Below are 23,612 nucleotides of genomic sequence, written 5' to 3' on the forward strand. Positions count from 1 at the left end.
AGGTATGAATGGATCAATTAGCATCGTTTGAGGAGAATTAGACGGTAGCTACAGGCTTGATTTAGTTATAAAGTTATGAATTATATAATGCTGATGCAGAGAAATTTCATTGTTAAAGGTGACATATTTTACCCCTTGAAGACAAGTTTAAATTAGTCTCAGTAGTCCTCAAAACATGCCTGTGAACTTTGTTGTTGAAAAACACTCCAGTGTTGGATTTTTGCATCTAAAAATCCTTCAGCTCTGCTCAGAACGAGCTGTTTCTGTGTCTGTGGTTTTAAATGTTAATGATTGTCTGACTCCGCCCCTATCAGGAAATGGATGTGGCTTAATGGGTTGAGCCCTTCTGATCCTCCTCTCAGCTACCAGCTGAGAGGAGGATCAGGGGAGGAGGGTGGACCTTTCTTCCATGCGAGGAGGGCCAACTGAACCTGGGGGCGGGACCAACTCCCCACCTGAAATCATGAGGGGAAAGTCTGAGAATGGCTTGTTTCAGCACACATTTTCTGAAAGGCGGAGAAAGAGAGGGAGGGGAATGGATTTTTCTGATTCTTGGAGGGGATTGTGGACAGGCCAGAGGCACATATTTTTGTTAAAAAAAAGGCTGAAAAAGTGTATTTTGTATAATATGTGACCTTTCATGGAAAATTGTATGTGTATTCCAACATGTTTCAAACAGCTGCAGGGTAGCAGATGGCCTAATGGTAAGGGCCAGGCCTATGTACGCAGGCCAAACTACAGTCATGGTAAATATATGGTGATAATCCTGAGCTAATATGATCAATGATACCATCAGCTCAGACTGATGACTGATGGTCAGAACACACCATCCGTATGCCTTCACTTGAGCATTTTCCTGTAAACGAACCTAACAGTCCTTGCATCTGTCTGTGTTATGGTTTTATTAATGTCAGAGTACATTAAATATGTATTTAATGAAAAACTAAACTAGTCCAAAAAGCCATATAATCACAATAGAAAGTCCAGGATATGATATGCATCATGATACAGAGGCCCAGATACAATACATGTCACGGTACAAAGACATTGATATGATATATACCCAGATACAGAGGTGGTGATACCATTTGAGGCTTTTTGTGAAAAAGGACCTTTAATTATTCATTAATCAGTAATAAATCCATTCCCTCCCAATCAATCATTCACCTTTGTCCTTTTCTGCGTGTTGGTTTATCTGGAAGAAGAGTCTGGGGCTGGATCAGGTCTCAGCTGACGAAAATACAAGAGTCAAGAAGGTGCAGTACAGAGTCTCTGGGTTCAATTACGCGTCCCTGACAAGCAGACAGACGCTGGGTCAGTTCACGAAGTCTGAACCCCGTCTACCTTTCCCTGAACCCTTTTATCTGCTAACATTGGTTCTCTAAGTATGAATGTGCATCTTCAGGTGTTGTCTGCTCCTCATTGGTTGTTCAGTTCCTCGTACGTCAACATTCTTTCATCTCTGGGCAAATCAGTCACTCCGCCCTGAGTTACTCTCCATCTGTAAGACACAGAACATCCTGCCCCTACATATTTCAACCTGCTAACTGACTCCACCAAAACTACTTCTCCTGTTTCACAAACTTCTTATGGTTAGCACTATCTGCCTCTACCCTGTCTTCCTGCTTCACAAACATCATTATGTAGTAAAAAAGCTTATGTGTGCTGCAAAGCATAAACCTTCATGTGTGAGTCATTTTCATTCCTTTGTACTGAGTGATCTAACGCCTCTCAGGAGTTTTAAACCTTCAAAATGTGCTCAACACAACATAACCTGCAAAATAAGCGCATGAGTATAAAATGTTATCAAGGCACTTTATGTTAGCTTAGTTACAATATAACATATCCCTTCAGGCTACGATGGAGTTACTTTAGCAGCTGCCTGAAGGCTTCGATATCAGTGCCGCTGTTCTCTCACGCTTTTACAAGTAAAGCATAAAGTGCTGCTTATGAATTCCTGCTCCTGATTTCAAGTTACAAGACTCAAGGTCAAGAAAAGTCAACAGTCATTGGTGTTCAAGCCCAACTTAAGTTGTAAGTCCTCAGGATATGGTAAAGTCAGGTCAGAGATTGACAGATTTGTTGTGATTCAAGTCCAAGGCATGTGACTCAAGACCACACCTCTGCATTTTACACAACATACCAACCATTTTAGACAGTTATGGTTAGTGTGCTTTATCCTTAAACTCTGGATCCTTCATTTCCTGTCATTCAATTTCATAGCATATTGACTGACATATTGATGACATTTACACTGATATCAATGAACAGTTGTTATTAATACATTAGTATCTCATTCAGAAATTTCATTAAACCTAAGACTTCAGGGTGTCAAATGAAAGTGTTGTGCATCTCTTGGGTCAGATGAAGGTGTGATCGTACACCTTTGAGTTGTCATGTTCATGTTTAACAGTTTTTGGTAATTAACATTCCACCTAAATGATCTTAAAGCTTTCTCAATGGATCACTGAAATAAATATGCTTTAGTAAAAACTTCAAACAGCCCCTATATTGTCCATTAGTAGTGCTTTATTCTGTCAGGGAAACATCAAGTTGATGACTGCTGTAGCAGTCGAGTGTCAGTGATCACTGTAGACTGCTAAGAGCTGAAAAAGCTTTTTTGCAGATGAAGTTGATTTCAAGGACATTTATATTACCATAATAATGTTTGATTATGTCAGAAAAATGATGTGTTCTGTAACTGTATCAGTGCAACTCCCAACTTACAGGACATTACAATATCCATTCATCCATTCATCCATCCATTATCTGTAGACATTTTGTACTACTGACTAGTAAGGTCAGTACTATGACCTTACTCACAATAGTGGACAGCAGAAATAGTGATGTTACACAGATGTTTACTTTTTATTCAATTTCCACAAACTCTGCCTGCAATGAGAGTATTCACCCCCTTGGATGTTTTAGCCCTTTAATGATTTTATAAATCAACCATAGTCAATAAAAATTGGCTTTTTGGAAAAAGAAAATTTGCATAAAACTCTTTAACAAAAGATAAAATGAGTGATTCCATAAATAGTGACTGCCCTACTTCACAGAGGTCCAGCTAGTAGTCTCATGATCAATGAAATGAGGGTCACCTGAGTGCAGTGAATGTGTCTCAGGTGATTGTAGTACAAGGACACCTGTGTCTGGAAGGTCTGGTCACAGGTTAATCAGTATTCCTGGCTACCGTTACACCATGAAGACAAAAGAACACTCTGAGCAACTCAGAGAAAAGAATGTTGTTAAAGTTTAAGTCAGGGGATTGATACAAAATAATTTCCAAGGTACTAAGCACCCCTTGGAGTTCAGTTAAATCCATCATGAAAAAATGGAAGGAATATGGTTCATGTGTAAATCTGCATGGATCAGCCTGTCCTCAGAAACTGAGTGACCATGCAAGAAAGTGACTAGTGAGAGAGGCCAACAAGACACCTATGACTACTCTGAAGGAGTTACAAGCTTCAGCAGCTAAAATGGGAGAGACATACAACAGTTGATGCTGGGGTTCTTCACCAGTCAAAGCTTTATGGGAGAATGGCAAAACTGAAGACAACTCCTATCAAACCTCAACTAGAGTTCACCAAAAGGCATGTGGGGGACTCCATGGTCAAGTGGAAGGAAGTTTTTTGGTCTGATGAGACCAAATGGTGCTTTTTGGCCATCAGACAAGATGCTGTTTGGCAGACACCAAACACATCACCACAAACCCACCATCCCCACTGTGAAGCACAGTGGTGGCAGCATCAAGCTGTGGGGATGCTTCTCGGCAGCCGGCCCTAGAAGGCTTGTAAAGGTAGAGGACAATATTATTATTCAGTCTGCAAGAGTGGCTGAGTCAGGCCTCTGAGAGAGTTTGTGGCTAGACTTTAAAAAAGTTCTGTTCAGATTGGAAGTCCAACAAACCCCCATCGTTTGTGCAGTGGGTGCGAGAGGTGCTTTCCTTTTTACCTTTAGAAAAGCTCAGATATAAAATAGGTAGGAAACGCAAGAACTTTGCTTTTACCTGGAGGCTTTTTATTAAATTTGTAGAAGTTACAACCTTTCAATGTTCAATATAGTTTGTCCATGTATATGTGTTCCTGTAAAGCGTCCTTGGGTTTCTTGAAAGGCGCTATATAAATTCAAGATATTATTATTATTATTATTATTATTATTCAATGATCTTAATTTAAATTATGTATTATTATTTCAAAGAACAAGTATGAGAAATCATTGTTTTTTCCCCCCTGTCTTTTTCTTGTCCTTTTTTTTTTTTCTGGAGCCTGGAGTGGGGTTGGGGCTTTTTTGTTCTCTATTGGTCTTGTTCTCTTTGTCGTATGTACACCTGATGTATAACTTGAAAAATTCAAAAATAAACTTAAAGAAACATCTAAGGGGAGACCACTTTTTATAGGCAATGCATGTACCCACAGTTAAAACTGATTTTTTTTTTCTTTTTTTTCTGTCTACAGGTTTCTTTTTCATATTTAATGCTTCAGATATGTCTTTTACTGATATTGCTTGTCTTTGCACAAGAGCACATTCTGTTTCAACAGAATAACATGACAGGATTACAGGATAAGAGTAGCAGGCAGTATATAACAGTATAAAACCTGCATTATTGCACTAGGATTCAGTAACCACATAAGGCTGTCTCTATGATGTTACTATGTCTCTTTTGTTCATTGTTCTTCTTTATCAGGTTTTGAAGAACAGTTATATTTTCATGCACTACTTTGTAATATAAGTACATTAAGAAGCTTAAATACCCCAGTGTGTTCCATAGATACCCTGTATTGACCTTTTCACACATGCACAAAAGTCATGGCTGCATGTCTGAATGCAAACAGACAAAATTGTTCACAGCCTTTATCCTGTTCTGCAGTTTGCATTAAGCAGGACATCCGGTAAAATTTACCAAAAAAAGTGGGGATGTATGGCCAAGTGTGTCAGCCTGAGGGAGAATATAAAACTGTGAGTGAGGTGCGAAAAGCATCTCTGGAACATTTCATAGGCTTACTGCCCTGAAATTTTCGATAAATCCTCAGGAGTGTAGGTGTATAAAGGGGCTTTGTATAGAAAGATTTCCCATTATTCTATCTGATGCTGCAAAGTTTCAGGAGCAGGTCTGCTTCATTTAAGATTCTGTTCATATCGCAGAATAAAACCTTACCATCTCTGCCTCCATCTGTCCATGTGTGCTTTTGAAAGGTATTCATGATCTGTTCATATAAAAGGCCATGGGGGATAAGAAAGACAGCCAACAAAGTAAAGGAATATGACATTTTCAGTATGTCCTTGTAAAAAAGAAACTCTTTGATGACAACTGTCACAATAAAATTACTGTTTCAGATGTCTTGATTCAGACATGCAGAATGCGTCACCAGTAAAGACGACTACGAAATGACTTTTGTAATAAAGATCCAGTCTGCCTCTTGAGCGATCGCCCTCCATGACAATTTTTCCTGATAGCAGCCTTTCAGTAAGTCACCACTGCAGTCATTCACAGTCACCTCACAGCAGACCCGATGTGAGGTGGATGTTAGTTATAGAGGCCAAGTGAGATGGTCTGAACAACTGATTGAGATTCTGCTTCGGTGCCTCTTTCAGAGTTACAGGGAGAGACTAAAGGATAGACCCAAAGCATGCAAAAGTGACAAAAGTATTTGGCAACACCTGTTAATTAGTGAATCCAGGTGTTTCAGTTAAACCCATTGCCATAGGTTTATAAAATCAAGCACCTAGCTGTGCAGTCAGTCCTGACCAAGCGGCAACCTTCGGTCCTGAAAAATGAAGCCAATACGGAAGTGCAAAAAGTTGCTATATCGCGAGTGTCCACTCGAGGCTGGCTGCAGGAACACCAGAAGTCCCGTCTGCACACATGTTAAACAGCCAGTTTTGACACAAAATAAACTGGTTTACAGCCTGGTTTAGAACACCGTGTCTCAGTAGCTAGTATGTTATTGTGCTTCCACTGTACGAGGGTTGAATTTTTTTGTACTGCGATCGTTTGGATTATATTTAGGATAAAAGCTGATCTCATTTGATTGACAGATAGCTAGGCAGGCAGAGGCTCCGTTTCTGTCAACCGGAATGCTAGCTAGTAGGCTGACAGGAAGTCAGGCTTAGTGGGCGGGCTGTTAGGCTGATCCAAAGTTCAGTTGAGACCACAATTTCAATATGGAAGCATCCACGGATTGGCTTCAAAAGCCATTTGAGTCCGCCTATTGTAAGCAGACGACTGACGTCACACAGGGTTTGTCCAGTTCTTTCTACAGCCTGTGGTCCTGACGAGTTCAGTGACTACAAGCATTGTTCTGTAATGGATGCAACCTTTGCATTAGGACAGTTCAGGAAATTTCATCCCAGCAGGATATTCCTAAGTCATCCATCCATCTTCTTCCACCTATCCAGGACCGGGTTGCAGTGGTAGCAAGATGAGCAAGTCAACCTAGACATCCCTCTCCTCAGCGACACTTTCCAACTCCTCATGACAGATTTTGAGGGGTCATCTGACCAGACAGGATATGTAATCCCTCCAGCACATTCTGGGTCTTCCCTAAGGTGTCCCAGCCAGGCGTGCCCAGAATACCTCAAGAGGGTGGCACCCAGGAGCATCCAGATCACATGCCTGAAGCACCTGAAATGGCTCCTTTTGATATGGAGGAGCAGCGGCTCCTAGTTCTCTCTGGATGTCTGAACTTTTCACCCTGACTTCATATGGTGTACCATCGCTGTCAAAAGTCCGTATGCATAACTTTGACACTTTGTATCCGTGTTTGAAAACTTTGTACGTACATAAATGCTCTGTACCCCCCCCCCCAAAAAAAAGGTTTTCTATATATGGGTCAGCAAATTCCAAGTGTTTTTATGTGAGTATGAATCTAAAAGCTACGACTTCAAGCAGTCACGAATACGAATCTGATTTCTACGCATATGAACTTGAGTCCTTGGGTACGAGGTGAAAAGCATTCAAATGACATCACCGGGGTCACAGGCAGGTCGTAGGGAGACTTATCGAGCCCCAATTCCACCGATCGCACATGCGCAATGATGGCTGACAACGGGGACGCTGCTGCTGCTGATAGCGCAGACTCGGCATCACAGGTAAAGTAAATAACGTGATATTTTATCGACGTTTTCAGTATTATTTTGATAACATTTAATAATGATATAGATTTTTTAAACACATACAAGTTGTAGCATCAGCCCACAAGGTTGCAAGCTAAAGTTTTCTTATATGTAAAACGAGCGGTCAAGCCCTTGGTGTGAAAGCAGGAGGTTCGTAACATCACCCACCCCCTGCAGCTTAACGCCGAACACTATTGAATCATAAGATTGAAAAGCCCTAAACAAATGCATTAGCACTATGTGCTTACTTAGGGGACTAAAACGCATTGTAAATTGGCTTCAGCTGTTAATATGACTGAACTAATGTTTTAAAGTCACTGTTAACTGACATTGGTTGTTTATGCAGTATTACTAAAGTAATGTTTTGTAGTACGACACACAGGAATGGGCATCTTTATATAGCATACAGCTAAAGCAGAACTTTTACACAGGGCTCAGCTGTCGACATTACTGACCGAAAATGCTTAACATACGATGGCAATATATTTTATTCCTGGCAAGACCGAATGTTTTTTGTTGCATATAGTGTTTGTCAAGATGTTGTAGTTTGATGACCATGGCTGGTAACAAGTTGTTAAAAGGCTGCACTGAGGAGCTGTGTGAATTTGTCTGCTCCAGGAGTCGTAATCCGAAAAAAAATGTCACACACTCTGACTTTGCACACTGAGTCAGGTGCGTTTGGCCTTGACTGCGAAAATTCGTAGAATGTGGCAAATAGTTTCGTACTGCAAGCCTGTGTCTCTGTCACTCCTTTAAAATCCAGCTGGATCCATCCTGACACAGAGCTTCATACAGCACATGCTCATGCGTCATAGTGCTGACACAAGTAAGAGGGATGGAGAACAACTTTTTAATTCTGTCTCTGTTATGACCCGTCAGGAGGCTACAAAAATATGCCTTCATCTGTTATATTTTCATGGTTGATATCCAAACTACGGTGTTTAAAGTGAAGTTTCAGTAAGAGAGGGAGAGAGAGAGGGAGGGTTGGGCAGTGGTGAGTGAGCAAAGGAGAATAAAGCAACAGGCGCTGATCTGAATCATCATTCACCCATCTCTCTGTTATATTGCCATGGTTGATATCCACATGATAAAGAGCAAACTTTGGTGTTCAAAGTGAGGTTTCGGTGGTGAGCAAGCGAGGTGGATACAGCGGGAACTGTTTTAAATTATCAGTCACCTTGGACACAAACTAAATTTTGCATAAAATCAAACCTGTTCCAAAAAAAACGGAACGACTAAAACAGCAATTTCAGCATCAGTGTGCAGACATGATTATAACAACATGAAACGGGCTCATTGTGCAAAGGCCTTAACACTCTGCATGCTGACCTGTGTACTGAGACACCTGCAGCAGCCTCTCAGTGCTGTCAGCACAGAGACCAACGCACTTTTACTAATCTATGGTGTCGAGGTTAGTGATAGAGCCCACTGGCTACAAGATTTTTAATAGATTAAATAACCTCCTTGATAGTCCATGTGTGCTAAATGGAAAAGGTGCATCTGTCTGTGTGTGTGTGCTGAAATGCAGGCACATCCTCATCATTCCAGTCTGTCAAAATGACGGGCAGCCTTCAAAGTTCTCCGTAATCCTTCAAAAAAAAAAAAAAAAAAAACTTCAATGACAGAGAATATTGGGTAAATGCGACCTCTGGTTGGCACAGACGCAAATCTACAGCAGCACCACGGCCTGTTGCCTCGCAGAGGTCTGCTGGGTCTCTTTACAACTCTTGTGTGCGGACGGTGCGTTTAGGAGCGTAGTATTTTCTGTAATACTGAAAATAACCGGGGTTATAATGGCTTACACATCAAGGATTTGTGTGTGGTTGGGGCAAAATGACCCTTGGCAAAAAGTGGGGGGGGATACATCCCCCCGTCCCCCCCTAAACTGATGCCTATGTCTGTATTAACGTAGTGGTCTGATATGAAGCAGACGGACAGACAGCGAGGATGGAGATGAGGAGAGAACCGTTACAGTCTAACCTTGCAAAGCAGATGGATATGCCCGTTTTCTTTTTTTTCACTGGCAAATCCATCTTGCAAAGCTCCCATCTGAACCGTTTGGGCCTGGTTAGAAAGTGACAGGACCAATCAGCGACGAGGGGCAGTACTTTCAGGCGTAGCAGAGTCATGACGTAAACAAGCAGTTATAGTTAGTTATAGAGGAAGAGATTAGCGTGGATGCTGCTAAAGCACCAGTTTTATCAGAACTTGACAACATTTCTCCGTTAAAAGAAGAACTAAGAACAGCAGTGAGTTGTTTTCTTTTCAAAAGCGACAAATGTCGAGTACTTACATGTCTATAGTCGCCATGTTTCGCACACACAGCTCGATAGCGGCTACGTCACGTGTTTGTTACTTTTATTGGCCAGTAGAGATGTTATAGACATATTTCGTTTTTTGGTGCAACACAGAGCCGTGCAACTGCAAACACAAGCTCAGCTACGAGCACAAGTATTGCGTGTTGGTAGTGAAAATATTGTAGAAGTCGTAAAAAAGGTAGTAAAAGGTAGTAAATTCAACTCTAGGATTCCTGTAAAAACCCTGTGTAAAATTAAATAAAAAATGTAAAATTGGAACAAAAATAAAAATAAAAGAAACTAAGATTTTAATGAATACTTTTTAAATTTTCACTGAAATCAAAAAACTAAAAAAATCAATTGTACTGACACGTTATAAATAAATTAATAAAAAATGGTTAAAAATAAAATAACAAAATAAAAACAAATAAATAAAAAGGCAAATAAAGCAAATTCAGTTGTTGAATAAATTTCAACTATTAGAGAAAATCCAAAACATATTCAAAACAATAAAAAATAGAAATAGAAAAATTGAAAAAATAGAGTATTTCTTTATTTATTTAAAAGAAAGCGAAAACAAAAGTTTTGAAATGTTTCAATCAAATCAAAAACTTAAATATCTAACCATATACCAGTAGCAAAATGTCATGTGAGAAATGTTTTTTGTTTTTATGCTTTTATGGCAGATTTTTATTATTTATTGCTGCTTGAAACTGACTCAGGGGCCTCTTTTAATGAGGTGGAGGGCCACATGTGGCCCCTAGGCTGCCAGTTGCCCAACCCTTGTTCCAGGCTAATCACTGCCTGGGCATGAATGACCAGAAATCCAGCAGGAGCGGGACTAAGAAAAGTGTCCTGTGTAGGGCTCTATTCATGTTTATAATTAGACAAAGAAGTTGGATAATCATCCGTTCATTTATGCTTTAGTTTTATAAGGTATGTGTTAAACTTTTTATCATGCTATACAACCTCTTTTTCAGTTATTTCAGTTTCAAGTTGGGGAAAACAGAGAAAAGTACCCTAAAATTAAGCACACTCAGTCCTCCTAAAGATGGACTTTGTCCTTGTGCAACACATGAAAACAGGGATGTTTGAGATCAGACTCTCTGCTGTGCAACATATTATAACTGCACAAAACAACTTTAAATTCATGGTTTTTATGTTCAAAGTTTTTTTTTACTTTTGTGGATGTGTGGGTGGTGCACCATGGTTGTTGTTGCCAGACATGCTGGTCTGAGTATTTCAGAAACGTTTGATCTACAGGCATTTTCACACACAAACATCTCTAGGGTTTACAGAGAATGGTCCGAAAAAGGGAAAATATCCAGTGAGCAGCAATTGTGTGGAATGAAAATGCCTTGTTGATGTCAGAGGAGAATGGGCAGACTGGTTCCAGATGATAGAAAGGTAGTAACTCAAATAACACCAGTTACAACCACGGTTTGCAGAAAACCATCTCTGATGGTTGGCCAAAGAAGTACAAGAGTTAAAAGTAGCAAAAATTGGAGCGTTGTGGATTGAACCCACAACCTTCCAACTGCAAGATGACCGACTCTACCTACTGAGCCACAGTCATAAAAATGGGTCAAGAAAGCATAAAAGTGGCAAAAATGGGCAGAAAAAAAAGGTCAAAAGCAGTTAAAAAGACGCAAAAAAAGGCTTAAAGTGGCAAAAATGGGTTTAGTGTTGATGTGGAAAAATGGGCTGAAACAGTGATGAAAAGGGGTTAAAAAGTGGCGTGAATGAATAATTTGAACATCAGAACCAAGGCTCAACATGCTTTTGAGCTCTAAAACGAGGTAACTGTTTGCAAGGATGCTAGCACTAGCTGGATTTCATTACAGTTTTTCGCAAAATAAAAGCGATATTCCTTACATTTCTATTAAGTACAATTGCGCTTTGAATGTGTTTCCTTTGAAGGGAGTTTTGGGCATAGGCCTTACAATTCTCAAATCTCATCTCGTGTGAATCCGCTGCAGGGAAGCTTGACGCTCAAAACCTGTTGCATGTTGGTACGGTTTTGGTTACATTTACGGCAGTTGCCTTGATAATTTTGAACAAAAGACGAAGGCAATGGATGATAGTTCAGAGGTAAAGTCAGTATGTATGGCAAAAGCCACGTGTAAGGGTATAAATATGATGTTAAGAAAAGTCTTTTCTCTTCTTCTGCCCACACGTACCGCGCTATGTTGTCTCGGAGTGACTGGTCATGTGACACCGTACGTCACATCCCGTGACTTGTAAATGTGGAAAAAGTGTTTCCATTACACTTTTGCGATATATTTCTTTATTGAAACGCCTGAAAAACCTCCTCATGAAAGCATAAAAACATTTTAGTGATATTTTAGGGTTTTTTCGAAATTCAGGTGTTTCCATTACCAGTTTTTTATTGCGCTGTTTAGATTTTGCACATGTCTAAGTGTAATGGAAACCCAGCTACTGATCTTACTTATCATGCATTAATTTCATCAGTAAGTTACAACTGGGGTGGGGTCCATTCTCTGGGTATGTCAGGGACCCGACTTTAACCTGATTTATGCTTCTGCGTCGCGTCTACGGTGTAGGTTCAACGCAACGTCGTCGTTGACCATTCGAAGTTCTGCGTCCAGGGAATGCGTTACTCTGCAATTCCCCACCATGCCACTTGGGGGGGGGCTGTGTATGTGTGTGTGTGGTTTCACATCTGAATCCTTGTTTATCTTCTGGTCATGGCGACCAAGGTGGAGCGGGTGTGTTTGGAGTTGGAGCTAATCAATATTGATGAACAAATTCTTTTGTTGCAAATGTTGAAGCACAGGCGACAGGGAAGACATTTGCGGAGGTGGTCTGTACGACTATTAAATGAGTCGAGGCACACTGAGGGACCTGAATGACGTTTTGAGCAAACCAATCACAGCCCTTGCAGTCTGCGCCGCCGTGACACATAGTCAGGATTTTTTGGAGGTGCACGTCAGGCTACGGCGTAGGGGTCTGCGTCGACGCAGGGGGCTACGCGTGGCTACACCATCAACATGACGCAGAAGCATAAATCAGGCTTTACTCTGTGGGCGGGCCTGCATGCATGCTATCATTAGTGAATGCAATGAACTGGCAGCTACTTCCTGCAGCCCTGGTCACTCAAACTGTGATTAGTTTGCGAGTGTCTTTGGACTTCTTTTCACCTCTGGGTTGAACGAATCATTTTTTTCTCTGTTCAGTGTCTAGCTGATTTACAAGCTTAGCTAACAAAACAAAAGCCAATCATGCCACTGTGTTTAAATGTAGTGTGAGATTTATATAGAATATAAATGTTGTTCACAGAATTGCCCAGAGTAGATATAGGCAGGGATAACTGATCTGTTGCCCATCTGGTTGTTGTCTTGTTTGTTTGTCTGTATTATTGGTTGGCAGAGTTTGATGCACCAAGGAAGCCTTTTTTCTTTTACTTCCTATGAAAGCAGCCAATAGCAAAACTTTCAGCCATGGTTTATGTAAAAGTTCTTTGTGTCCTTGCAAGAACATCAAAAATAAAGAAGAAACATTGGAGTTGTTACTGCCTCCTGATCCCTTGTTTTCCTCCTGCAGTAGGAAGGTCATTTTGTTACTACTGACAGAAAAAGGCAGAAATCTAACCAAAGGCTTAAAAATGTTACCTTGAACAGCTGGTGCACTTATGAAACTTTTATTCAAGGACTGTACATGGGCATATTGTTACTCATTCAAGGATACTCACATGCTAGCCCAATTTTTCCCCAACATCCGTTTCAAGGTGGAAAGCTCAAATGCCGTTTTAATGTCAGAAAGCTGTCTGTTGTTTTCAGGTGTTAAATTATGTCAATATTTAGTTGCTTTAAGGCAGATCAGCAATTTTTAGACAGTGGATGTTGAAATTCCGTAAGACAACAGACCTTGCATTTAGCCATTACCTTGCCTATTTTACTGTTAGCTTGGAGATTGATGAATGCTAATGTTGCATCATAAATAGACTTAGTTTTAACAGTAAACAGCTTGTGTTAGAAATTCGCCATTACCTTGCAAGCATTAATGTGCAATAGAAACTAATGCTATTCTTGTGCCATCATAAAAACATTATCAGAAGCAGTGATGGCAAACACTTCCTTGAAAATCATAACATAAGCATGGAAATAGTTGAAGACTGATTTTTTAGCAACCGTCACATCAACCAAAGAATGGTCAGATTCTAAAAGTTATCATAGCAAGATCTCTTCATAACAATAGAGGGGAATGGATGCATACAACAAAGGCAGAATGATGAGGTGCTTGAAGTCCACACTCAGTGATGGTTTTAGGCGCCATGTCATCTGCTGCTGTAGGTGCACTGTGCTTTTGTATGTTCAGAACAAAGGCTGTCAGCCGCCTACAATAAGATTTTAGAGCCCTTCATACTTCCATCTGCTGAGTAGCTTCATGGAGTTACTGATTTCCTTTTCCAGCAGGACTTGGTACCTACCCACAGTGAAGCCAAAACTACCAGAAACTGGTTTGTTGACCATGGTATTACTGTGTTTGATTGGCTGGCCAGCTGGTCTGATCTAAACCCTGTAGAGAATCTCTGGGGAAACGTCAAGAGGATTGTAGTTGACTCAACAACAGAGACAAGCTGAAGGCTGCTATCAGAGCAACACCCCAGCAGTGCCACAGACTGATTGGCTCCATGCCATGTAATATAGATGCAGAAATAATCGTACAAGCTGCAATCATCAAGATAAAAACAACATAAGTCATGACTATGCACGGATGAATCTAGTTTAATTCCTGGGAATTAAATCCCAGGAAAAAATGAACTTTTTTTTATGATATTGTAATTTTCTGCGATGCACCTCTATATGGGTGCTTGCTCTGCCCAATGAGCCAAACCAGACCCCAACTATTCCCTAATTTTTGGGACATAAAATGTAATAGCAGATTAGGAAAGTTCAGAGAAAAATCGTGGAATTGAAAAGGAAACTATAACGTGCCATGTAAATACCAACCCATCATCTGCAGGTGCACCTGGCTCTGAAAGGTAGAGCTGACACACCCAAAACACACCTGTCTTTTTAATGCACATTATCTACCACCAGGACTGCATGCTGCCCATAACAATGCTGCAAAATATGGACTGAAACACCTAAAACACTGCATGCCATGCACTATGCATGCTTTACATTGTCATGATAAAGTGCAGTGTGTTTGCAATCTGTATATTTTTCACGATTAATAAGTCATTTTTAATCTATGCCAAAGCTGAGCAAAACTAAGTTTCTTTCTTCATCAGTGTTATTCACAGTCAATGCCTGGAGTACAACCCTGAGACACTGCTCTAACAGGACCTTTATATGCTGTTAAATCAGAAGGTTACAGCCGAGGCATCTGTGAGTGAAAAAAGAGGCAGATAAATAATAGAGAGCAGCACATGTCTGTGGGTTGACTGATCAATAATTACGGTTACTGTCCCTATACTGTCATCTATCAGTGCTTAACCTTGACAGTAACTAATTAGGCTCAGATCAAACGTCATCTCCAAGTCCAACCCAGGCATGAATCTGAGTGGGTCTCTGTCATGTTATTGGCTTACTGTCACAGCCATAGACATCTCATTCTCTCTCTCTCTCTCTCTCTATCTCTCTCTCTCTCCCTCTCTAAACAGCTTCAGTGCACTCATCAAGAAGCACAGAGGGAAGGTTTACTCCTCACGCTCATCCTTACACAGAAACGACTAAACAGGTCAGTGACTGACTGATTCTTTTTGTCTTATTTTTATCAGTTTGCACATTTTAGGTAATGTGTCCTCTTGGGACTGGAATCTTTTGTTTTTCAGCTGAAAGCAAAAATCTGACAGTAGCACAGAAAATCAATGTTACCTTTAGAAAATAAAGTCAGAAATGTCTTACTAATTTCAAGTACTACCCACATCTCTCATATTATATTATGACTATTTCATTATCATCATTAACATCAGACAGTGTATTATTTGCATGTTGTGAAGGTCACACTGTTCTGTTTAGTTAAAAGTTATGGTTTTTTAATCTCTATGCAGCACATTGTTAAAGTTATAAGTTAAGTTTTAGGATCTATATTTCATTGTAATTCCTTTTTTTTTTAATCTAAATGTAATTCTAGTACGTAGTTTCAATAACTGCCTACCAAGCAAAGCTTTGCAATGTAAGACTCGACTTAATGGTTCAGAGGTTTTTACTCAGGCATCTTAATTGAATCTGGGTTATGCAAATTTATGGGCAAAATATTATGAAAGATATTCAAATATGTAATTGGAAGGATTGAGACTAGTACAAATCAGTCCCAAAGGAATAAAATGGGCGCTTCATTTTATAAAACTATGAATTTTTTATGCATTGTGGCATACAAAGTGATAGCATAATGTGACATGTGGGTTAAGCGTCACTGCTACATAAGCTGAATATGTCTATAATTCATTCTGCAGATATGATTCTCCAAAGCAGATTAACAACAGAACTGTTCCACCTTCTCAGTTTGATTTAAAAAGCTTTATTGGCTTAGAAAAATTATCAGATCATACTGTCAATGCAGTGTACAAGTTTAAAGTGAATTCTGAACGTATTCAGACCCCTTTACTTTTGTCTGTTTTGTTATGTTGTAGCCTGATTATGCTATAATAAATAATTCTCATTAATCTACACTCAGTACCCAATCATGACACAGTGAAAACATAATTCTAAAAATTTTGCAAATTACTTATTTTACTTTATACTTTATTCCAGACCCATGGGTTCATATCTGTATACATAAAAAACATACAATAACCAGCAACAAGAAACAACAACCAATGGATAAAATCACAGTTCACAAATTATCAGTAATTAAAACACAAAGAGACATTTGTACCAATGTTTCCAGTAACAAGATGAGAACCTTGTGTCGCTCATTGTGAGCTGAGTAAGTGACATTATTGTTTCATTTTCTGAATCAATTAATCAACCTATAAATTTATACATAATATTTCTTAGTACAGCATTAAATGTGGACACATTATTGGTAACAAACATGTGACTAGCACCCGTCCATCTAGGCAATTTTAGAAATATTCTGAATGCATCATTATAAGCTATCTGTAATTTTTTCATTTTTGCTTTACTCTAGTTGCACCATAAATGAGTAGTGCAGTAAGTACAGTAAGCTCTAAAAAGCTCAATTTTAACATTGTCTGTACGCTTACCTTGTGCATACAATTTACAGCACTGACGCTGAACATCATCATCGCACAAATCATTTCTGGTAATGTGTCCCAGATATCTGACCTTTTCCACCACGCTAAGGGCTTGATCAGAGATAAAGAAGGATGGAAAATGTTGCTTCTGATCATCTTTTGCTCTTATTATCATTAAGACACTCTTTTTACTATTATATTTAATGTCATACTGTACACCATAACTAGAACAGATTCTGAGAAGTTGCTGTAGGCAACGGCAATTAATTTGAGATAAAACTGAAATATACTGACATAAGTATTCAGACTCTTTGCAAAAACTGAAAAATTTCTTACATTTCTATCAGTTTGACACAACCAGGACTCTTTTGAGAGCTGGTCGCCTGGCCAAACTGAGCAATCAGAGGAGAATGGCATTAATTAGAGAGGCGACCAAGAACTTGATGGTCCCTCTGACTGAGCTTCAGAGATCCTGTGTGGAGATGGGACGGAGTTCCAGAAGAACAGCCATCACTGAATAACTGTAAATCAAGGTGAACATTTATGAAGTGAGATCTTTATCTACCAGAGATTATTTAAACTTCCCACAGCAGAAAACCTCCTCCTCCACACTGTTCATGAATATTGTAATTGGCTGCCTGTGATAAGCCTTTGCACTGATTGATAGTGTACATTTTTCCATAAGGAAAAGGTCCCTGAGTCTATCCCTGTACGCCTGCACTCATGCACCACACAACTGGATCACACTCATTCACAGTGATAACCTCAGTGTGTTTGTGTCAGATTCACATAGAGCAACATGATACCACTCTAGATAAGATGTCAAGGCAGAAAGCATCTGAAAACACTTTATTTGCATACAAAAAAAAATCTACTGGACAAACAAATTGTCACAAGAAACCCATTAATGTCAGAATTATCTGGCCTCAGACACACGTTTCTGTACATTTGTCCAAAAATTTAGTTTGTTAAAATGATTCACCAGGATGCATTGTATGAATGCAGCCTCTTGGTTTGTTAAGAATAAGCACCTTCAGTCTGCATTTATTCTTATGTTCAGCAGGGAGTAACTTCACTGGCCACAAGATGCCACATTGTAATGAGCTACCATTAAACACTGTGTGGTGCTGCAGCAGTGGGTATCTTTTGCTCCATCTCTTCAAAACATTGCATGTATACAACACCTGAAATGAATTTAATTTGTCTTTTTGACCCATATGCAGCAATATTTGAATAGCTAAAGTCAGGAAAGTTGACCATGTTTTCATGTTTCAGCTTCAACTTACGCAGCACTCTATGGAGTTTACGTCAGCAGCGGCTAAGTCATGTGTTTTGTTGCTCTGATTGGCCCGTAAAGATGTGACAGAACGTTCATCCAGTCATCCTCCAAGTTCTTTTCACAGCCTCTGCCCTTTCCAGATGCTGTGTATGAGAGATTTACCAGATGGATGTGTAAAACACATCCATCTGGCGTGTCAGGTTAATAGTTATAACGTTTCACATAATTGTAAACTCTCTAAGAATTTTGACTTATTTCATTTTTCCTTAAATTTCTTTCCTTTATATTTTCCTTTTTTCAAAATAGCAGTAATGGGCTTCCATAGTTTTCTCTAAGTTTATCACAACCTATTTTTTAATTCTACTTGACAGGTGTCGTAGCAGACAGGCGATCGCTGCAGCACAGCAGGGTGGTGAGAGAATAGCCCCTTTTACTTAGGAAGGTTCTTAACTTAGTGAAACGACCCAGAAGTATTTCACTGTCATTTGAATTTTAATGAACTTTTTTTGGGACAGTTGAGTTATGAATTGAGTGATTTTTTTTTTTTTCTCACGTTTTTTGATTTATGAAATGCATGCAAGGTTTTGGTGGGGCATCTGATTAACAAAGTGTTTGGGGGATTCATTGAAAATGATTTTGTTTGTTGTTTTACAGATTATTTCCTTTAAGGCTGCCTGTTTTTCTGTTGCCCTGAATTTTGGTTAAAAAAGAAAAGTGCAACATAACTAATGCCTTAATTACTTTCTGACCTTTGGTGACAGGCATAATCAATCTTTAAAAAAATGGCATTAAAACACAGCAAATTGGTCCAGCTAAATACATTTGAATTCAAGAAAAGCAGCTGCATATTCCCCTAATGCAATTAAATCCTGTGATTTGACATTCATATTCATACCTTACATTTGAGTGGAGGATGCAGATGGTTCAGTGCAGATGTTAGCTGTTCACATCCAAACACCTTCATTTCATAAGCCCTTGTATAATGGGCTCTAATTGTGGGAGTGTGTTGGTGTCAGTAAAAGCACACTAATGGTTTTCCACCTTGGAAATGTCATGACCTGTTAATATTTGATTGTTGTTTTTTGGTGCATAGTCTTGGATTGAGTGCATTAAACTGGCTGATATCTGCTCTTTAGAAAAGTTTTATTATCCTGCCGTAACAGCAGAAAATGTGTTTTATTGTATTTTTGGACCCTGTAGGTGTCGACTGATTAATCCTCGCTGCCATGGAGGGCAATCACAGTGACCCTGCTGGAAGCTCACAGCCATCTGCTTTAGGAGACAACCCAGACGGACACATATACGAGGTCTCTGTGCAGAACAGCTCCTCCAACCGCAGCTCCCAGTTTGCAGATGTGGCTCTCCTGCAGACGTTCAAGCCCCTCATCATCCCCTGCTATGTTCTCGTGGTGGTGGTGGGCGTCTTTGGGAATTACCTACTCCTGTACGTCATCTGTCGCACACGCAAGATGCACAACGTGACCAACTTCTTCATCGGGAACCTGGCCTTCTCTGACATGCTCATGTGTGTCACCTGTGTGCCGTTCACGCTCGCCTACGCCTTCAACCCACGTGGGTGGGTGTTTGGCCGCTCCATGTGCTACCTGGTGTTCCTGATTCAGCCAGTGACCGTCTACGTTTCAGTGTTCACACTCACTGCTATTGCTGTGGACAGGTGGGTAGATCTGTTTCACAAGTGGCATTTTCATGTTCAGGTTTTCCATCAATTTTGGACTTCTTTATGCCCAGTTCTCCTTACTGTGGTGTGTCTGATGTTTATTTCAATGACATTTTGGTTTCAAATTTCTTAAAAGACGGGGACCTGAAGAGACCTTTATAAAAAAAAAAATACCTTAAGGTGCATGAAGTCAGTTCTCAGGATTTTTAACTAATTTAAAATGCCAAATCTGATTATGAATAGAGTGCAAATGTCAAGCACTAAATTTATCATATTTGACTTACCACCATTTAGAAAAATGGCTAGCTGTAATAAGACAGCCAACTCTGTCTCCAACTGCCTCCTAGCCATTTCACTGAGAGGTTTATTTAATAGTAAGTCAGAAAGATTAATCATTCTAATGCACTGGTTAAATATTTATATAGACAACACCTCTCTGTCCCGTGTGCATGAACAAAAGTGAAGCCAAAATATCCCTGGAGCCGACATGTTGCACCAGTGATGAATTTCAAGCAAGGACATACACAGACTAGAGCTGGCTGGTGAAATCACAGATTTTATGCCAATAGCTTACCAATAAAACATCAAAGATTGCAGAGGTCAGTACAGTCATCATCATAACAGATTCTTGTGATGTTTGTTGAGTAGAGACCAGAACGGCTCAGTTCTGCCCACCTCCACTGTTTACTTCTGTTTTTTAACTGAGGACTCTGTTCATTAAAAACTCCATAAGTTGTTTTTACTAAACTGCAAACCAACGCTTTGATTTCAGTGATGAATTTCTCCCAAAGCATTCTGGGATCACTTGCAGTGCAAACCTCGAAAGCCCCTTTTAAAAGCCTTCCTCCCTCATTATAAGGGAGGGGCACTTCTCTTTGCTAATGAGGAAGAACATGCACAAGCTTCTTGCTTACAATGGCAGTCATCAATATAAAACAACAGGTTGTTAAAGAGCACATCATGAAATTGATTTTAGTTGTTTTTAGGAACTTTCTCAAGAACAAATTTTGAAAAAGTCTTACAAAGATATTGGTGAATGAAGTCCAATCATGTCAGAATGCAGGTTTGATGAAAGAAAAATGTTTTTGTGTATTTTGATTGTGCAGTTTGACCCCTGTCCCATCTCTTAGTGCGTAAGAGAAAGGGTTGACATTTTACACTGCAGCCAGCAGGTGGAGCTCTAAATATTCAAACTTCACTCTTAAATGACTGGTGCTCTGTTCATCTTAAAATACAGTACCTGTAAAAGTTATTTGCCCCCTAGATTTTTTTTTTTTGACCCTTTCATTGATTTTATAAATAAATCATGATCAGTATAATTTAGCTTTTTTTGACAAAAAGAAAAATCTTTATTGTGAAAGTAAAAACAGATTTCAACGAAGTAATTTATATTAAATAAAAATATGTAAGGGAAAAAAGTGAATGCATAAATATTCACCCTCCTTGAGTCAGTATTTAGTAGATGCGCCATTGGCTGCAATCGCAGCACTGAGTCTGTGTGGATAGGTCTCAATCAGCCTTCCACATGTGGACACTGCATTTTCACCCCATTCTTCTTTGCAAAACTGCTCAAGCTCCGAAAAGCCCTTTTCAAGTCCAGCTACAGATTCTCTATAAGATTGACATCTGGGCTTTGACCTGGCCACTACAGAACATTCACCTTGCTGTCTTTAAACCATTTCTTTGTAGTTTTTGCTGTATGCTTCAGGTCATTGTCTTGCTGAAAAGAAATCTTCCAAGCTGTAGTTCTCTTGCAGACTGAATTAGATTGTCCTCCAGAATTTCCTATATTTTGCCACATTCATTTTATCCTCTACCTTTACAAGCCTTCTAGGGCCGGCTGCCTAGAAGCATCCCCACAGCATGATGCTGCCACCACTGTGCTTCACAGTGGGGATGGTGTGTTTGCACCATTTTGGTCTCAACAGACCAAAGACCTTTCTACCACTCAACGATGGAGTCACCCACATGCCTTTTTGGTGAACTCTAGTTTAGATTTAATCTGAGTTTTCTTCAGCAGTGGCTTTCTCTTTGCCACTCTCCCATAAAACTTTGGTGAAAACCCAGGCAACAGTTGTTGTATGCAGGGTCTCCTCAGCTGCTGAAGCTTGTGAGACAGACACAGGTGTCTTTATACTACAATCACTTGAGACACATTCACTGCACTTGGTTGATCCCCATTTCACTGATTTTGAGACTACTAGCACCAATTGGCTAAACAAATCCTTGAGTAAAACCATGCTAAGCTGAATCACTCAAATTCTTAAAAGTCTAACTATTTGAAGAATAGTGAAGAATAGTTCATCCTGCAGTAACATGTTCCTGATTTGACCAGCCTAAAATCCAATTATCCAACTTGTAACAGGCAGAAGAATCAGGTATGTGCTGAAAGAACTCATCCCAAGGTGGACTCCTGAGATTCTCAGATATCCCAGCTGCTCACTGAACTGAAAGTCAAACATCTGAATTCCTTCCACAGTTTTGCACTCGTACGCTGATTTCTCTCATGTCTGAGGTGACGACAAGAACATCAGCTAGAGCTTTTGTAAACTCACCTTGGATTTGCTTCAAAGGGAATCGATAATTACAGCTCCAGCGCTTTCTCTTCTCTAACATAGAGCTTTGAAAGCAAAGTAATTATTTTTTTGTCGTGCTAGAATGTTTCATATGAAATGTTTAATCATTTATAGGTTTTTTGAATGTAAAGAAAATAAAAAGGACTGGCATTCTGTGCAGTCTCCAATAAAGAGCTAAGTCAATTCAATTTTACTGTATACCTTGAATAATCAAGTAATATTGGTTTGCACTTTTTGAATAAGGCTGAAGGCATTCTTTTTAAATCATGCACATAGGCATAAATGTGATTGGATTAGTTCGACATGGGTGAACATATGTGATGTACCCATGTTAAGCTGCACTCTCTTTTCTCTATTACAGGTATTATGCAACTGTTCATCCCCTAAAGAAGCGTACCTCTGTAGCTACCTGTGTCTCCGTTCTCACCAGCATCTGGCTGCTGTCCTGTGGGCTCGTTGCCCCGGCCATCACCCACACCTACCATGTGGAGTTCAAAGACGAAGGCTTCACCATCTGTGAGGAGTTCTGGTTGGGTCAAGAGAAAGAAAGACGTGCTTATGCATACAGCACCCTGCTAGTCACCTACGTCCTGCCCCTGTCTGCCGTCTTTGTCTCATATCTCTGTATCACAGTCAAATTAAAGAAGTGTGTCGCACCAGGTAACAGGACACAAGACAAAGCCAGCATTCAGCAGGCTCGGAAGAGGAAAATCTTCCGCCTCGTTGCACTCTTAGTGTCTGCCTTCGCCGCTTGTTGGCTTCCTATCCATGTGTTCAATGTGCTACGAGATATAGACATTCATCTCATCAACAAGCGCTACTTTCTGCTCATCCAGCTGCTGTGCCACCTGTGCGCCATGAGCTCCTCTTGTTGTAACCCTTTCCTCTACGCGTGGTTACATGACCGCTTTCGTTCAGAATTACGGAAGATGTTCAAGTGCCACCATCGCATAGGAGTCCCTGCAAATCACTGCGCTGCCACTGTGGTGCTGTAATGACGTAGTGGAGAGAATCTGTGTTTGCTGCTTTTAGGTTAAGTTGATGACTCATTTTTAGACAAACATGAGTCATTAGTGGAATTGGTGGTGTGTCGTCATAGACAGGAGTTTTTTTCTTTTGGCCCTTAGCAGACAGGGAGCTTTCAAATAATCCATGAAGTGATGTTTGTTCAAAAATGATAGATTGGACAAGAGTGACCCTTGCAGAGAGGCAAATCTTTACTAAACAGAAAAATATTTTCATTCAATATTCTCTCTGTTAGAGCTGAAAGAATTAAAATTAACCCAGCAGTCAATCAGTCGCCAGTTCACTTTTTATGGGGGCTTTTGCAGGTTTAAATGAGAAAGCTTACTGGCTATCGTTTCTAAGCTGAATATTCTGGTAATGAAATACATGTGAGTTTTGGAAATGATTTAATCCTGTCTACTTTCCACCTGGGTGCATGCTGGAGCAGGGAAGTAGGGCACACAGTGCTACACCAGCTAATACATGTTAAATT

The 23,612-nt window shown here is 39.9% G+C and overlaps 1 protein-coding gene across 1 annotated transcript; it reads left to right on the plus strand.

Moving 5' to 3' along the window:
• Window positions 1–19,086: 19,086 nt before the first annotated feature.
• On the plus strand, window positions 19,087–23,109 carry prlhr2b (prolactin releasing hormone receptor 2b). Its single transcript, XM_041811655.1, has 2 exons — window positions 19,087–19,535; window positions 22,476–23,109. Exons 1-2 carry the CDS (start codon window positions 19,087–19,089, stop codon window positions 23,107–23,109), a joined length of 1,083 nt encoding a protein of 360 aa, XP_041667589.1.
• The last annotated feature ends 503 nt before the right edge of the window (window positions 23,110–23,612 follow it).

The sequence above is a fragment of the Cheilinus undulatus genome, linkage group 17, assembly GCF_018320785.1.
Source record: "Cheilinus undulatus linkage group 17, ASM1832078v1, whole genome shotgun sequence".
NCBI lineage: Eukaryota > Metazoa > Chordata > Actinopteri > Labriformes > Labridae > Cheilinus > Cheilinus undulatus.

Excerpts from the sequence above, each read along its gene's own strand:
- prlhr2b (XM_041811655.1), top strand. The coding sequence starts at position 19,087 with ATGGAGGGCAATCACAGTGACCCTGCTGGAAGCTCACAGCCATCTGCT. Across the intron at positions 19,536-22,475 it reads ACTGCTATTGCTGTGGACAG|GTATTATGCAACTGTTCATC; the intron begins GTGGGTAGATCT and ends TCTCTATTACAG.